The following is a 17,884-nucleotide window of genomic DNA, read 5'->3' as shown; positions in this document are numbered from 1 at the left end:
ATCTCCCTTTCTTGTGCCCAAGGGATTCCCACTGTGACAAAACAGCTTGTTTTACATTGGGAATCTTGTCAGCAGCAGTGCAGCTTTCAGCATCTAACTTGGGATCTGTGAACAATTTTTTACCTAAAGCTTACGTGCACAAAATCTCAATTCCCACATACCACACCAGTTCTCATTTTCAATTAGAAACATAAATCTGAAGTATGGATCCACCACTATGCAACCTCGACCAGAATGCCAAAAAAAAAAAAAAAAAACCCACCAGAAATCAGTGTTTTAAGTTCAGGGTTAGTGGTCCAATGACAGCCAACATAAGGCACTCATTCATCCCTGCCTGGTGATGAAAGACCAGATGGCAACACCAGGCTACTCCAATATAAGTATTAGCTTGGCCACCACACGATCGTGCCCCCATTATGATTTCACCAGAATCAGCAATAATCACCCCCCAGTCTCATCTTAACTGGTTCCAGTTAATTAAGTATCCAAAACACATATTCAAATTCAAAGCAATTCAAATTATTTCAGCATGCACTGCTTTGTATACCTGTCAACAGTTGTTTGGTTTTTTTTTAAGCCAGCAATGACTTATTCATAATGGACATTCAGAGACAGGTAAATTACTACCTCCTGAGAAAGGAGAAGATTATGAGCTTCATTCACTACTGCAAAGATATTCAATGCCTTGGATGGAAGAGAGTGCTAAGCATAGTTAATCACAGTTCAAAAAAGAAACTAGAGAACTCCAATATTCTCCCTTCTCTCCTACTCACAGGAAAGAGCACTACTCCACCACTAAATGCAGAATCAAGAAATTTGATTCCCTTTTTTCTCCTCTCCTCCCCCAACTCCAAAAGCAGAACGAGCACAGGAGGACTACACGTGTAGCACCTGTGTAATCACAAATTACTTGCCACTTAATTAGACCCTTTCTTAGAGAGGAAAGGCAGACACATTCACACTATCTCCTCTCCCTAATTGGTCTCAGGCACTGCAGGAAGCCAGTCCCCAGGATCTGTCAGCCAGCCAGCCTACAGATGCTTCAGAAAGAAAACCAGGTCAGCATTAACAGGTTCACTTCTTTGGCTCTAGGCGACAGGTCAGCAGATCAGTGCCTGCTGTCTGCAGCTGGCAGGCTCCACTAAGTGAAAACAGTCCTTAAACACTGGCCTGAACTGCTGTCAAATTTGCACTTCTCTCCAGGTCTGGACAGCAAGCACACAACAGCTACACCAGCTCAGTGTGATGCCACTGAAGCTAACTAAATCCATCCTTGTAAAGTGAAGGACAACTACAGGTGCTCCCTAAACTCATGCTTCATTAAAACTCCGAGTCTCTCCAGGTCAGCCTTACACCACAGGCATCGGGCCTAAGGTCTGTCTTCCACTGTAACCATATCAGATGCAGTTCAGGAAGGTCCAGGCCACGACTGGAATCTGAGCAGCACAGAACAGCCTACTCTCTGAATACACATTTTTAAAAACAAGTTCATGGAACAAGAATCCTCATTTTATATTTGGTCTCTCCTACATGCTGCAAAAGGGAGAGGAAGCAAGAATGATAATGTTGGGTGGGGAAGAAGAGTCAGGTTGTGAAGAGCTTCTATTAAACAAGAAGTGAAGAACATGCTGTGTAGATATGAAGCTTAAAGTTGGTTGAAAGAAAAGCTCAACTCTGTGTGTTAGAGAAACATGCTCAAATCTTCTCCATGCCATTCTATCTTACTACCCTAAGAAACTGGATGTTGACACAGTAACTGCACGTATGCAGCACTGAACGGTTTTCAGAAGATTTAATAACAACAGTGACAGATTCCCATTAAACAAGCTGATGCATCTTAACACACCCAGATGATGTTTCTTTAGCCCAGGCTGAGCCTGCTGGCCTGCAGCAGAAAGCAGTTTTCACAGCAGCAGGTGAAAGGATGCCACCTCGTGGGTGGTTGCATACACTGTCATCAAAATAAACCCCCTGCCTTCTCACATACTGACAACACACAGCCTTCCAGTAATACCTTCCTGTTAAAATACATATTGCAGGTGGCAGTCAAGAAATCACACAGAAAACATCCCTAACCTCTAAGAAAATAATCAAGTCTGTCGAGATTCTGCTGATGAAGATGGTCAATAACAACTACACAAACATCATACTTTGTAGAAATACAAACTCTGTCAGCACAGCCTGGAGAAAGAGAACAAGCAGCACGTTTTCCCAATGTTAAGTCTTTCCCAAGAGCAGACTCCCACAGTAGCCATCCTCAAAGACTAAGATCAAAAATTAGCAGTACTTTCTACTCACAAAGCAAGAATTTCAAAACACGCCTTGCTTTCACGAGTCTTACAGCAGGAATATCAAGCAAGACTGATACAAAAGAGACCCAGAAGTGTTCCTACAAAACAAAGTTACATCCAAGATAAAAGAACATTGGAAAGCAGGCAGCAAAAAGATCAAGATATCAAGAGGACGTAACTGGAAGCAAAAAAGATCACATGGATTCATTATGTGTATACATGAACCACATGTAAGTATGGCACACATCACTTTCTTGGTTGGGCTCAATGCAGCTTCACAATTATGGCATGTTTGGGTAAGGCAGGTATAATTCAAAAGGGCTGAAAAACACTGCACAACAGCATGCAAACACACTCCTGCATTAAAGCTAAAACAGATGAACTGTCACTATTTTCACAGTTTCTGAGAGCAATGGGAAAAGCTCAGGAGATTTCTAGCACAAGAAACTGAGTACCTTCCCTCACTGTAAGTACAAGAATCCAGAACTGGCAATCATAAAATTATTTGAGAAAACTGCTAATGAACATGATTTCAACCGAAGGTGAAGCACTGTAAAACACTTAGCACTCATCTCCTTTTGGCAACTTTGAAAGAGCTAAAACAGTAGGATTACCACTCCATTCCTAAAAGCTGCATCTTCTTTCCAAGTGCTTTGCCTTAAAATTAGACTCACAGATCTGATCATAAGCCAATCTGACAGAAAGCCTGCTGGGACTCAGCAATCAGTGAACAGAACCATTGGGAGCAGACACAGAATAAGTCCTGTGGAAGTACTGCAGGAAACAAAAAAGCCATTCTCTCCTAAAATGCCACAAGCTTTATGCAACTCCATTACATTTTCTGTACTAAAGAAAGTGGTAAGAAAGCAAGAAAAATCCTAATGCACTCCTTCCCTTTGATCATCCAGTTGCTAGCAAACACATCACACTGGCTATTTCAGACAACCATCCAACTTGCTCCCCTTTTCTTCTTCTACGAGATGACCAATTAACTTCTCCTCAAGCTTTCCCCAACAGCATAATGGAGGAATCTGACCAGGACAGTGATCTCTCATCATCATCACACTGACTGAAAATGAACAGAATTCATGGTGAAACATCAGAACAACAGGAAGGAAAGAAAAAACAGTGGTGGGAGGAGATAATCACCCAGTTCTACTTGCTACGATCGTATGCAAAAGATGATTCTTCTCAAGAGCAATTCCCTTTTCTGTATGAGAAGATACCACCAATAGTGCTAAACAATGCGGCCCAATCAAAAACCCAACGCTTAACAGCGAATATTCTGATTTTAAATGAAGGAGTTACTAGACTTCAACAGGCAGAATCACTTGGTTCCATTTCTCTCCCACTGTGAAATTACCTCATTAAACCTTTAACAGCTTGAGCTGAGTAAAAAGTTTTTACTCTACTGTCTGGTGGAATGAGTTCTTTGAAAAGGGTCCATCTTGTTCTGTCCGTTCTGTGCCATTGGAGATGTAACCCAATTCTAATTTCATCTGAATGCACACATCTTCATCAGAATGAAGAGGAGAATCTTAAGCACATTACCTACCTTCATACACCTAGAAAAGGGGTCGTTCTCATCATTAAACAGAAAACATTGCAAGAACTACAGGGGCTTTCCTCAGCTGAACTCAAGTGTCTGTCACACAAAGCAGTAATGTGCCCAAATCATACATGCATACCCAAACACTCCTACTTGCAAATAATCCCTATTAGGCTGCAGGCATAACTCAGACACGTGTAATGAATACAATAAAGAAACAATTGGTATAATTAAGTTTTGCAGTTCATGTTGCAGCTCAAAGCTTGAACCAATATTAAATGTGATCTGTGCAATAATTATATCAAAACAGCTCTTAAGCAAGAAGCATCAGTACTTCTAGCATAATAATGCAAACATTCAGGGAAGATAAAGCAGAGCTGAACCACACAAATACATCATACCTATTCAGAGAAAGTTCTGCAGCAGAAGATCTTGAGATTCACCGCTTCCAGTCCTTCACTGTACTATGGAGTTACTATGCTGTACTGGCAGAAGGACCAGCACAATGAGAGGATGTTAGAAAAGGAGGAATGCTCACCTGTCTCCAAAGAACTGGGCTCACAGAAAAAAAATCCACAGAGGAGGGATCTCCAACCAGAGATCCTTCCCCAGCGCCAGTCATCCCTCAAATGAGGTCTAAGAGAGGTGCAGCCAGGCTGCATCCCTCCCAGTCACACAGCTGAATTGCTTGCACTTGTGCTCCTGTGGCTGACCAGGTCTTTTCTCCAGGTGCTCAGAGGTTCAGGCCATAATTCAGCAGTACCCATACATACATAGCAAAGACCTTAAAAAACCAGGTTTGAGACTTCAGACATCAGAAATAGAGGAGTACACGAAGAGATTGGCTGTCTTACAGAACACCAGTTGGCAGCTGTTTGTTTTCAATTTTAAAAAACTGAGTTTATTCCATTTCTCCTGTTAAGTTAGGAGAACCTCCACCTAAACCCCAATGAAGCCATATGCAAGAAGTTCAAAGAACTCAATTAAATCCAGGCTGGTCAAGCTGACTTAATGAAAAACAAAGTCTGTCCCCAAAGATACTTTATAGCAGGATGTAGCTTATGTCTCTTTTTATACATAATAATAAGCATCAGAACAGCTTCTACATAAAAAGATAGTAAGAAAGCATCACACCACACTTGAGGAACCCAAATAACTAAGGAAGGAAGGTGTTTGAAAAGCTTTACCTCCAATGCATTGAGCACATACCTGATATTCAAGCCAGTGCTCTGGTCCAGTTTCTCCCAGCTTTTCAATTTTCCCAGAAGTTTCTGAAATATAAAGCAAAGGAAAGTTAGAGACACAGCAGAACATTTCAACAGCTTGTTTCCCCACACAGTTTTCTGATAATTCTCCAGTCAAACTCCATGCATTCTCTTTTTTGTCTATGGATTTCACTATCTTATCTAGCACATCTGGGCTGCCATACTGCAGATGCTACAATCATTTTCCCAGACACCACAGCCCTGTTATACTGGGTGGAACCCACATCTTACTTCAGCATTTTATTTTCCACAGCAAAGCACAACAAAGATAACAGAATGGCAGAGCCCTGATGGGCTGCAGCAAGCAAAGATTCACACAGCCATAACAGCAAAGGGGGCACAGAAAGAACAGAAAATAAGCTTCTTACCTTCAAAGGCCGGGCAGGGATCTCCTGAAAGATCCCCTTGCCTCCACTGCCAACCCTTAAATGAGGACTGGGAAGGGGTGGATCCTGGCTCCACACCTTGTGGTCACTCAGCTGCATTGCATACACCTGAGCTCCCCTAGTTTGGCCCTGCCTTCCCACCAGGTGCTCAATCACTGCTTCAAGCCATGACTTAGCATTTCTGCTACACCACACCTGTGAGCAACTACCAATGTACAAGACCTTAGTAGATGAGACTTTGTAGAGGAAGAAAACAGGTTATATTCCCAACACTCACACTGCAGTAGCTGAAGCACACAATTCTCCACCAACTTCTTCTACAGCTTCTGTATCAGTACCAGAACGTGTGAGCCAAATTTGACCAGACACCAATGTAGTTCTGCAAATTAGTAAGTCTATACATTTAGTTTGATCTCTTGGCTTGACACAGGGTGGGATGAAAACAAGACAGCTTTACTCAACTGAAACCACATTCTGGCCTTGGTAGAGCAAGGGAAGCAATCCAAGGGGGTATTGAGGTTCTAACCATACACGTGCCCAGTAACACCACAGGCTTAATGCTCCCCCACCCCCCAAAATAAAGATGTAATAGCAAAGCCAAAAAGAACACTAAGATTGTAACAGACTCAGCTGCTTTTTATTCTTCACTCTCACACACTGACAGTCAAGTTGGTGAAAGCCATGTTCACATTCACTGCTTCAAACATGCCTCAAGTAAGACAATGCAGGGAGAGCCTAGAGCACAGGCTGGGCAACAAAGGAAACCCCATTCTGCTCCTCCAAGTATTCTTAGCTCCTCACCTCATTTTCCAATTCAGCAGTCACTAACTGTGCTTGGACTTTCTCATAGCGTTCCAATTTTCTTTGGAGACCTTCTACTTCTTCTTTAAGCAAACCATTGTTTTCTTTCATTTCCCTGTGGTGAGAAGACAAGCAGCAAGTGAAAAGTCACACAAGTCAGTATGTTCTCACAAACTTCCACATATACATGCAATTACAAGGGAGTAATATGACAGCATACATTACAACATTCAACTGACTCACTTCTATCATCTCCACTGCAAAGCTGCTGCTACCAAAAAAAAAATTGAAGTTTTCCCACTACAAGCACCATCCCAATTATGTCCAAACAACCTGAAGTTTTGTATTAGCTTTGCTGATTGGCAAAACAGCATGAAGGCTTGCAAGGCTCCCAACTCTGATCTTCAGCCTGGCTGAATGCAGGGTTGGAACACAGCAAGTGGTAGACAGTGCAGGTTTTTTGTAGTCTATGATGACTGTGCCAGTATTGAGACTGCTTGCTTGCACTTTAACAGAGCTGTGCAAGGGTGAGATAAACTCTTTCAAAAAAGAAAAGAACCACTTCTGTTGATAGCGTGGTTCTTCAGGTGCACAAAACAAGAGTGAGAAAACATTCCAAGAGAAACAATTTAAAATGATTATCAAACAGACTAGGAGTAACAATAACTCTGCAGTAATATTTAATGTTATTTAAATTTTAGTTACTTCATGTACAGCTTTCTTTACAGTTCTTTCTTTCCCAAACCTGTACAGAGTTCATCCCCATCTTTAAGCACCGAATATGGTTTGAATAAATAGATACTGCTATGCAAAGTTACCACTACGTATCGTGTGAGGCTTTCAGAGCGTTAGGGAAGATTAGCAGGCCTTGTCAAACCCTGTCCACAGTAACCATCAACCCATGTTCAGGATTTACATGAGATATTTCAACTTTCATATGGGAAACGTTAGAAGAAAGTATCACATGCCACACTGTAAACCTGGTAATTCTGACAGAAGGATTTGGAAGTGTACATAGTGGAGTTGTAAGAGCTGTACAAGAACAGAAGGTAACCCCCCCAACAACCGAGGCCTTCTTTCACCTGTAGTATGCATTTTCCTCCCTCAGCTGTCGCAGCTCCCGCTCCAGTTTGGGGAAACGGGCCAGTTCTGTCTTCATGTTCTTGACAATAACAGCATCGTGTTCCTGCTGGGAGAACTTCTGCTCCAGGTCCTGGAAGGCAAGAGATGACAGAAGGACGGCAATGATTTACTTGGAACTCTTAAAAATTACATTTCCTCTGTACTTATGAAACTTGAATCAATGAATGACTGGAACCAAACTCAGAACGTGCCTCAGTAGATCACACGGTCAAATCCAAAACAAGGGCATTTGTTACATTTCTAACACATGGGCTAGCTTCTTCTCTACACCCTTCTGTTTACCCTAAGTTCCTGAGAAAAAAGTAATCTCAATCAATAAAACAACTTCATACTAAGCCAAAATTCAGATTTTCCTATCCTCTAGCCCTCCATTAACTAAGTGTAAAGATGGACATTTGGATAGTCCTGAGGAATTAGGAATCAAAAGAGATATAAGAGCCCATTTCAGCATTATGGCAAACATTTCTATGGAGGTAGGGGACATTTATTTCGAGCTGTAATGTGGTTTGATACCTTGTTTTTCCACCTTTCTTTTTAATGGATTTGCCTACAGATGGAAGCCTCTCCTTGCAATCACAGAATGAGCAATGAGACTATCTTTCAGCACAACTTTACAGCAGCTACAAGCAAAGCAAGTCCTTAGGAGGAAGTTTTGCCACACAGAGGGCGGTGAGGCACTGGCACAGGTTGCCCAAGGAGGCTGTGGATGCCCCATCCCTGCAGGCATTCAGGGCCAGGCTGGATGTGGCTCTGGGCAGCCTGGGCTGCTGGTTGGTGACCTGCACACAGCAGGGAGTTGGAGCTGGATGAGCACTGTGCTCCTTTGCAACCCAGGCCGTTCTGTGATTGTATGATGCTATAAAGTCAGAACCAGCATCCGCTCAGAGCAAAGCAATCCTACCTCCTCCAGGAAGATCAAAAGCAAGTGGAAAAAACACACCAACACACAAGGTAACTTGAAAGGACATAAAATATCCACGCTTACATTTTATTGTGATTTTGAAAGCTTTGCAAGCAGTTGCAGTTTATGAAAAGAGCTAACCTCAACTCCAGAGAAAGGATTTTCTGGGAAGCAGAAACTACAGCTGCTAGGTTCATTCTCCAGCATTTGAGCAGGGGGAAAAAAAAAAGAAAAAAAAAAATACCAACACACCAGGTTGCTCTAGAATACTAATGCACTGGGCTCAAGATCAAACAGAGCATTCATCCAGAATACTTCTGCTCTGACACTGAAGAAGTTTTTAAAGAAAATCAACACAAGGTTCATACAGACCCAGTGTCTTACCTTAATCTTCTGTTCATATTCTGCCAGTAGGGACTGGCTTGCTTGCAATGTCTGGATTTGCTGAGTAGCCTCTTGCCATTTCCTATTAGACACAAACAAGAGATTTAGCACCCAGGAAACATGTACCAGAGAAACACACGTGACACAGACATTTCCAAATACCGTTAACAAAGTGTTTGGTACTGCTATGTAAGATCACCTCACACTCAATCTTCCTGTAATTCAGAGAGAAAAAAAAACAATTTCTTCACTGAAAAGATGCACCTCGAGAAATATTCCAAAAAGTCAAGCCTCTTTTATTCTGAAATCAATAAATATTTATACACAGTAAATAAGAAAAACCAAGGAAAGCAAAGAAAAACACACTCATCTGTCAAGTACCCCTCACCTATGATTTACGGCTTGATATTTTTCTTCTGTTCAGTCTATAAAATTCAGATCAGCCTTTCCCACCCACCTGCCTTCTGTTAACTCTCCAGTATGAACATGAAACATCAGTGAGAGAGATTTTAAACTTGAGGTTTTTTTCCCTCAAGGTACAAATAAAATTCTCCTAAGAGCTACTTTCAAACAACACTTATAACCTGCACATCCAGTTCAAAGAATCCCTTTGAAGAGTGGAAATCAAACAGCGTTGAAAGGTTTTTGAGTGACAACAGCTGCATAAGACTCAAGTTTTGTTTGCTTTTTTCTCCTCATAGTTATTCATCTTCTGCTTACTTATGTTGAACATCCAGCTGTTCCATCAGCTCTTGCTTCTGAGAGTCTTGGCTTGTCATCTGCATCTCCTGATTCATTATATTCCATTGTAGCTCAGATATTTTCCCTTTTAATATAGTGATCGTCTGCATTAGTGGGAATAAAAAATAAACTGGAGATCATGGATTGTAGTACACAGAAGCCACATCCAACTAATGATTCCAAAGAATGAACTGTAGGTAACTTCAGTCTCATCCACACTACAACTCCCCCAGTGCCCCTGAACAATTTCCATCTTAATATCTCCTCCCTCACCTCCTGCATTCTTTATTCAAAGTTGATCTGACATCTAGCAACACATTTCTTTTTTTGTAAATCAAAAAGGCCATTTTCCATTCACAAGAACTGCAAAGTCACCTGAATCTATAAACGGATAAGAAAGTTATTCTGTTCTTACTTCATTAGCCTCAGCTAATTTGCTCTCCTTCTCTTGCAGTTTCTTACTCATTGTCTCCATACTCTTCTTATAGGATTTGTTCATCTCCATTTGTTCCTTCAGTTTATTTTCAGCTTCTGTTTCCCTTTCCTGGTACTGCTTTATGCGTGTGAGCAGCTCCTGGTTACGGTCAGCCTCTCGCTTGCAAAGAAGAAAAAAACAACATGAAAAGACATAGAAAACCAGCACAAAGGTGAAGCTCTTTTTGCCTCCTTCACCTCTGCTCCTCGTTGCTGTGGTCACCACAGCATCACCACGAAGCCACGTTACCTACACCAATAGCCTTCAACCCTTCCTCTAGGGAGGACAGGACCAGCAGCTCAACGCCAAGGAACTCCTGGCAGTAACAAAGCTAGGAAACAGACCCTTGCTCCCTCTGATAGAGGCATTGAGTCCTGGAATGCAGACACGGCCTCGCAGACTCCACTGCACACTCCACAGCAGATCAAAGATGAAAACATTCCATGCCCTGGTTTGCAATTCAGCCACACATAGCAAGTGGACTTTCAGAACCTCAGAGCTCGGTAGTTGGGTCAGTAAGACAAACTTTCCTCTGCAACTTCTGGCAGTTGTATGAGGTTATTTAATGGAAAAGCAAGTGAAATTAAACGCACAGTATCATCAATGAACACAACAAACCTTTTTGCACTCTGACAATCTTTCATACACCTTCTCAGTTTTTTCCTACCACAAATTGATTAATGCTTATTTGAAAAATCTGTAGTAAATTGCTTTGCTAATCAAAGCAAATCGAGACATGGATTTACATAGTAAGTAAGGATTATGCAAAGCAGCTTCCTAAAACCTTCATTCACATGACTCAAAAAAACACAGAATCTGAGCAGGGTGATTAGCACAGTGCTGGATTAGTGCTGCTCCCTTTTCTGCACTAGTATTTCAAGGGTTTCTGTGACTGACTCAGCTAGATTCCAGTTTGAACTCTTCATGGCTTAATCCTGTATCACCTGACTTCAACAGGAACGAAGACTTGAGTCACTGACCCACTATTTCACAACCACACGCTAAATCCATCACCCAACACTCTTAAAACACAACAAAACATGCTTAAAAGAAGTCATTTTAAATAATCAGTTGCATGTAAGACCTTTATTATCATACAGAACCCAGAGCTCTACTGCCACTTGCAGTGACAAAGCTAAACAAACATATATGGGCATAAAGTCAGAAACCAAGAAAAGCTATTAGTCCCCGAGTGAGGCTCACAGTCTTATCAATGAAAGCCCTCTTGTGTGACAGTGCACGGTTGGCACTGCTGCCATTCCAATTAAATTACAGTCACAAAAATGAAATACTTGCAATTGTGCCAGCAGAAGTTTAAATACGTTGGGGAGAAAAAAGCGCTTAAATATTTCCAGGAGAAACAAAGCACAAATCCCTTTTTGTTACTGCTACCCATGACAATTCCAACGCAATGCTAACAAACCCCAGTGATCAGATTGCTGCTCACAGAGCAAACAACGTTCTGACATTCACACAGGATTTGTGCACCTCAGCAAGTAGCACAAGGCATGCACACCATATGCTCCTCAGAAGTCTTCCCTACACATGAGCTCAAGTCTTGCTCTGAAGACTGAGTGCTCATTAGCAGCCAGAGAGCACTTGCTCCTGGACTGCATCTTTTAGTTTAGTTTCATCCAAAAAGAGTGTGGTATGCACACCCTGAGACACAGCACTGCAAACCAAAGCGCAGCACGCGAGAACAGCCAGAAGCCTTTCGCTGACCCAAACTAAAACACCAACACAGAACACCACACGTTCTAACTCAGACCCGCCATAACAGACCACCTACGGTTGTTCTTCTTACCTCATAGTTTCTGGCATTAGTGTTAGCTGCCTTCTCCAGCTCAATGCGAGCTCGTTTGTGGCTAAGCTCCATCTGCATCTTCTCCCGTTCCACCTGCAGGAGCTGTGATTTGGAATGGATCTGCCCAGCTTGTTCTTCCAACTGTCCAGTTCATACGTGAAAAGAGACAGCACACATCATTAACAGTGCTGCAATAATACTGCTACCCCCTGCTCTGTAATATCCAGCTGATAGCTGCATAGCATTTCACAAACTAAAAGGCAATTGTCACCACATTTGTGGTGCTTGTCCTCTCAGACCAGCTGCAGATCAGGAAGCCAAGGCCAAGAGCTCAACCACACGCCCAGGAACCTGAATCAAAACAGCGTTAGCTGGAAGGACGCGAATTTAAGTTCTGAATTTCAGTTTAGAGTTTCGTGCAGGATTCCTCATTCCATCTCTAGAGGTACTTTATCTGACAAAATGCATTCCTCTATCTAAGAAAAGTTAATTACAAAATTAAGAATTACAAAAAACCCCCCAAGCATTATAAGATTAACAGCAGCTACCAATAAGCAGAGATCAGGCACCCAATTAAGTGTAAGCGTGGAGCAAAATAACGTGTTTTCTTTTTTCTATGACCTGCTACAATATGACACTTCAGATTACATTACTTTACAACACACACATGGTTGGCACTGCTGCCATTCCAATTAAATTGGAGAGGTGTATTTACCAAGAGAGGTATATTACAATACCTCTCTTCTAAGCAATGTACATTCCACATCACTGGTGGAGGTGGTGTAACCAGAGATGCACCACTGACAAAAAATCCACATGTTTTTTCAGTACTTTTAGTATTTCAAATGTAAAGCAGTTTTTTATTAAAAGGCAATGATATCATACTATTGTCTAGAGCCCTACTTAGAAATCGTATCAACATACAGAAACTTTATTGCAGCATAATAGAGCTTACGATGCAAGATGTCAACTTATCACATGCTGTTAGAGCAAAATGCAGCTTGCAGGAAAAGTCAAGATGACTTGGGGATACAGAGAGAGGCAGACAAGAAATCCCAGTTGAATGGCCCACTGAAGCCACAGCAAGTCTCTTCCATGTCTCCACACAAGGAAAATTTAAGGTAAATAAGCAACTTACTGGAATTACATTAACAAGCATAAAGATTCTAGAACATTCTCAGAAAATAAATCTCTGTTACTGAGCATGCATGAGTAGCAGTTTTATAAAGAATGGCCATATCTTAATGAAATAACCCCAGTGCTTAGAAATGCAATGCTTAGATGCAAAGGAGGCTACAGCCATTCAGAAGAGAAGCTACAGGCAGCAGCACGCTGAGGACACCTCACCTGCACCCTCTGCTGGTACTGAATCTGCAAGGAGCTCTGAGATGATGCTGGCACAGGCTGCCCGGACACCCCCTCCATACGCTGTGAAATGAAGTTGTTGAAGGATCTCAAGGTGGAGAAGACAGTGGTATTACCTTCCAAGTCTTCCATAGCTCTGGAAATACATAAAAAGTTATCAGTGAAGCATCCAGACCAATGTGGAGTATACAGATGCTAAAAAAAAAAAATATGTATATATACACATTTGCCCTAAGATGGCACAAAATGCAACATCTTCCATCTTACACAGCACAGAATCTAACCTGCCTGCCACTGCTGGGGTCACCTCAACCAGAAAACACCACACATTGAGGCAGAAGTTGTAGATCTCTGGAATGAAGAATTGAGGCAAAAAAAAAAACTGTCCTCTTCTTGGTGTTATAACCAAAGTGGTTTGCTTTTATTTAGATACATTCCCCCGAATCTCTGCAAGTTAATATACAAACAGAAGTTGCCTTAAGTTACACCAAAATGAGCTCTCCCTTCCACTGTAAGCAGGATAGGTTCAGGGATACAAAGTAACACCACAGGACAGGAAGCTCTGCAGCACATCACACAAAAGGAACTCCTTACTCTGCCCCCCAAACAAAAAAAGGGCTGGGGCAGGAAGAGAATAAATCTCACACGGATAGCAAGCTCTGCCTTGTAAGCAGCCTGATTCTGGTTTCCAAACAGCACTTTGGTATGTAACTTTCAACACGTCTCACTCCTGACAGACCGCTTCCATCAGCGAGACGAAGCTCCTTGTTCATGTAGAAGTTTTTGCAAAATCTTCCTTCAGATTTGCAATAGCACTAAATGGCCACAAATGCATTAAAGCTGGAGGTCAGAGAGGCTGGCAAGGCACTCCCAGAATGCCTGGGGAAGCTTTAAGTGAATTCCTCTGAAACTGCAAGCCCTACAAGTCCCAGAAGCACAAAAGGAGGCCGGGCCAGGAAAGGCACCGGGACACACACAGACTTACAGCAGCCCAGGCTCAGGGCTGACCCTCAGGGCCACCAGCTCACGGCAATAACACTCTTTGGACTCACGTCATCACAAGGAGCCGATACAACAGAAACATGCTGGGAAGAGGTCACTCAAAACCCAAACGAAAACGTTTATTAGAAACAAGCACTGCATTACCACGCACGACAAGACAACGCTGCCAACAGGCTTCCAGCAAACCGATCTCAAACCGGGCGCGGGGAGAACAGGGACAGCACCAGCAAACAAGTCAGGCACGCCCTGCCGCCCTGCTGCAAAACACCACCGTTTGTTTTATTTTTGTTCCGTGCAGCGCCTCACAGCAGCCCCCAACCCCACCTCGGCGCGAGCAGCCGAAGGACGAGCAGCACGGGGCGAGGGGCTCCGTCCGCGAGACGGCAGAGCGGGGCACAGCCGTGCCCTGCGCTCACGGGACGGGAGCACGGGGACGCGGCGCCGCCCGCCGCGCTCGCTCCCATAGCGCCGCCTTCAGCCGTGGGCGAGGCCAAAGGGCGGAGGCGGGCTGCGGCGGGCAGCGCGGTGCGGGATCCCCGGGCGCAGCGCTGCACGCCGCCTCCCCACCGCACCCCCTCCACCCGCACTCACCGCCGCTGCCCGCTTGGATCTCCCTCCTCGCCCCGCCGCCGAGATCTCACGCGAACTCGCACCCGCCTCTCGCGAGAAGAGCGGCCCGCCACGCCGTAATGACGGCACGAGGCGCGCAGCTCTTGTTCGTACCGTAATGCTCCGCCCGGGTCGCGGCGCGGCTGTGTGGCGGCGGGCCGGGCTGTGCCGAGCCTGCTGGCAATCGCGTGGAAATGAAAAACGGAAGCTCACAGTAGTTGCCATCTGATAAATCCGCGAGCCATTCGAAATGGTATATTTACGACGAGGAAGATGCGGAAGCCCCTTTTACAACTCCTGGCACAGCCAGCCTGATAGCAGCGCTGTTTAATGGAGGAGCCGTCGCTTCCAGATAAGGCAGTGGCCAAATCTATTTTTGCAAACTGAACTCTGGCAACTCAGTCACGGTTTTATCAGTAGTTCTACCTGTCTGGGCTCTAGGAAAAACTTGTCATTTTGCCTAATAAGCATTACTGGTCAGCCATAAAACGTTACTGAGAACGTAGGCAGGAATTATCTCAGCTGCGGCGATGCTGCCCTGCTGTCACTGGATTTATGAGCACAGTGAAGTAGCAATTTCTAAATGTAAGCTGTATCTTTAGGAAGTGCAGCAAAGCCATCAGCTGAATAGTCCAGGGCCAGAGCCGGACATTTGAAATGTCTGCATTGGAGACTACATGTGACAATGCAGATCCTGACGTGCACAAAAACGCTGTTTTGATGTGTGCTAATAAATGACATCAGCTTTTAGGAAAGATGAAGAGGAAATGAATTGGCTCAACCCCCCCCCAGCCAGCCCCTCTCGTTCTGACAAGCGCCTTTATGGTTAGTCTCAAATCTGACAGCATTAGAAATGCAATGATTTTCAAGCACACGTTAAGAACTCATACAATCACTGCTTTATTTTCATTTCCATTACAACAGCCCCAGAGGTTGCCTTTCAGATTATTGCTCTCCATTATTGCTCTCCATTCCCAACTGTTTTCTCCACAGGTGTGAAGCTAGATTGGATGTCTCTGCTTGTGCAATTAGTGGATAAACTCAGTGGGGCAGCACCCTGGTTTTATTTTCATATTTGAAAAGCATGATGTACTTCGTGAGAATTGCAGCAGATTTCCCGAGGTTGTTCTCAGCAATCTAATAGTTCAAGCTGGGGATCTTCATGCTGGGAGTTTTCTTTAAACACATGCCACGTTCAGATTTCCAGTCTGCCTCTGATCACCTGTTTGATATTCTGTATTTCCCAGCTTTCATTTCCCTTTATACAATCTTGCCAAGTAATAAGATTCAGATGAGTCCTTCCGACTGGCCTGAGGCTTTATAGTTCTCACGTCTTGGAACTGCTCCTTCAATTTGTTTTGAAGAACACGGGACTCATGTCCATCCCAGAATTTACACAGTATTGTCCCTTTTGGCTTTAAAATACTTTGTGACAGATTCACAAGGCCTAAACACAAACCGATCAACTTCTGATGATCCAGCTCTTTAATGCCTGTTGCATTCGGTGCCATGTCACTCAAGATAACATCCACCTTCTTTGCAGGAAGCAGGTTTTGAATCGCCCTTTGTGTGCTTGGGTCTGTAATGTCAGCCTGTGACAAGAAGACTGCGCCTTCCAGCGGGGAAATCCGTAGGAGGTCAACTCCAAGGACGAAGCCAGTAGGGGCAGCAGGATCTAGGTTGTAAGGATGAACATCAAATTGAATTCTTGTGCTTGAAAACAACTTGCATATACATGAACTCCGTTATATTCAGTAAACAAAAAGTTATCACTGCCTGCCACAGACTTCCTGCCCATCCATAACTGGTTTGCTGCATGCAGCGACATGGTCTGCTACTAGTCAAAGCATTTACAATGTTAAAACCCAGTTACATCAGATAGGCAAGAGGTAATCCTATCGTGTTTTTGGGAGGTTTTTGTTTTTTATTTTTGCAGAGCTGGCAGTATAATCCAACAACAGTACACATGATAATGCTTTTCCTTATAACTCTGAGCGTCTCAAAACACACAAACCACTCCCCATCCCGAACACCACCAATGTGCACTCACCAGTACCTAAGGCATTGACCCTCTCTACAGCAACCTGACTCCAAGCACCAGGTGCTGCTCCACAGTCAAGAACGGAAAGTCCCGGGCGGAGAATATGAAGCTTGTCATCTATCTCCAGTAACTTGAAGGCACTCCGGCAACGGTAATGCTGCTGTTTCGCTGCCTTGACGAAGGGATCCCTCAACTGCCGCTCCAGCCACCAGTTCTCTGCGGCAGTTTTCTTCTTCAGGAGCCTCACTGTGCTGTGCAGACAGCTGCGCTGCAGAGGAAGGCTCAGCAAACACTGACAGCTGCCCAAGGAGAAAGGTGACAGTCAGATTGTGCATGGCCACAGCACAGGTTTCTGAAGCACATACTGATTCATTTCCACCCTGAACACGGCTCCTCCCATCTGTCACCACGCTCACCAAAAGCCTCACAACTTCAGAGATTCCTGGCCTCTACAGTTCCCTGCTCCACTTACCACGAGAAGAGCCGTAATGGGGATCAACACCTCACTGGTTACTCCCTGAACCAAGGGGGAAGAAGGGGGATCTCATTGCTGGAGCTCTGCAGCTTTCCTCAGGTGTTTTCTGTTCACATGGACACCTGGTGCTGTGAACAAACCCTAACGAGTCCGCCAGCCGTGCCACGGGGCTGCACAGCCTGTGTGCCAGCAGCAGAGCTGGGCTACGACCTCACCACCAGCTCACGCTCCTCACTGACCCCAAGCGCCGTGTCAGAGATGTGAGCATGGCTGAACGTCACCTTCCTGAAAGGCTTCTAAAGCCGAGAATTCATCGTCTTAAGGGGAACTGCAGTGCTCTTACAGGCAGTTGGATCACGGAACCACGCTGTACCACCCAAGCCCCTAAGGCTCACAGCGGCGACTCAGCGCTCACTGAGCTCCGGGCAGTTCGGGCCGCGCTCACCGCCCGTCCCCGACCCCCAGCCGCCCCTCCCCTGGCAGCTCCGTGCCGTTCCCCCGGGCCACGGGTGCCGGTCACCAAGGGACGGGCCTCGCAGCTCCTAGGACGCAGGGACGGCAACCCCGAGCCCGGCTCCCCGTCACGCACCGCGCCCCGCACCACGCCATGGCGGCCGCCGCCTCCCGCCCCGCGCTGGGGCGGAGCTGAGGG

The 17,884-nt window shown here is 44.5% G+C and overlaps 2 protein-coding genes across 6 annotated transcripts in view; both read right to left on the bottom strand.

Annotated features, from left to right (window-relative positions):
• MAD1L1 (mitotic arrest deficient 1 like 1) overlaps positions 1–14,781 on the bottom strand; it is a 320,369-nt gene extending 305,588 nt beyond the window's left edge. For 3 of the 4 annotated variants that reach the window (XM_052680322.1, XM_052680324.1, XM_052680323.1), the window contains exons 1-9: positions 14,699–14,781; positions 13,088–13,241; positions 11,741–11,881; positions 9,877–10,056; positions 9,441–9,565; positions 8,721–8,802; positions 7,375–7,505; positions 6,293–6,407; positions 5,050–5,111 (exon numbers count right to left, since the gene is read on the bottom strand). In XM_052680322.1, the coding sequence (XP_052536282.1) occupies positions 5,050–5,111; positions 6,293–6,407; positions 7,375–7,505; positions 8,721–8,802; positions 9,441–9,565; positions 9,877–10,056; positions 11,741–11,881; positions 13,088–13,237 (986 nt within the window). In that variant the 5' untranslated portion in view covers positions 13,238–13,241; positions 14,699–14,781. Of the gene's footprint in view, positions 1–5,049; positions 5,112–5,473; positions 5,606–6,292; positions 6,408–7,374; positions 7,506–8,720; positions 8,803–9,440; positions 9,566–9,876; positions 10,057–11,740; positions 11,882–13,087; positions 13,242–14,698 lie in introns of those variants that run through there. The other variant, XM_052680325.1, reaches the window with a different exon arrangement.
• Positions 14,782–15,592: 811 nt separating this feature from the next.
• MRM2 (mitochondrial rRNA methyltransferase 2) lies at positions 15,593–17,871 on the bottom strand. Of its 2 annotated transcripts, none has more exons than XM_052679865.1 (3): positions 17,822–17,871; positions 16,767–17,056; positions 15,593–16,391 (listed from the first exon to the last, which is right to left on the bottom strand). In XM_052679865.1, the coding sequence occupies exons 1-3, from the start codon at positions 17,839–17,841 to the stop codon at positions 15,967–15,969; spliced, it is 735 nt and encodes a 244-aa protein (XP_052535825.1). In that variant the 5' UTR covers positions 17,842–17,871; the 3' UTR covers positions 15,593–15,966. The 2 variants fall into 2 exon arrangements, with proteins under 2 accessions (XP_052535825.1, XP_052535826.1); XM_052679866.1 differs by having other exon boundaries at positions 16,773–17,056.
• Between the last annotated feature and the right edge of the window lie 13 nt (positions 17,872–17,884).

The sequence above is a fragment of the Tympanuchus pallidicinctus genome, unplaced genomic scaffold (genome assembly GCF_026119805.1).
Source record: "Tympanuchus pallidicinctus isolate F22 unplaced genomic scaffold, pur_lepc_1.0 scaffold18, whole genome shotgun sequence".
NCBI lineage: Eukaryota > Metazoa > Chordata > Aves > Galliformes > Phasianidae > Tympanuchus > Tympanuchus pallidicinctus.
This window is presented reverse-complemented; position numbering and strand designations above follow the sequence as displayed.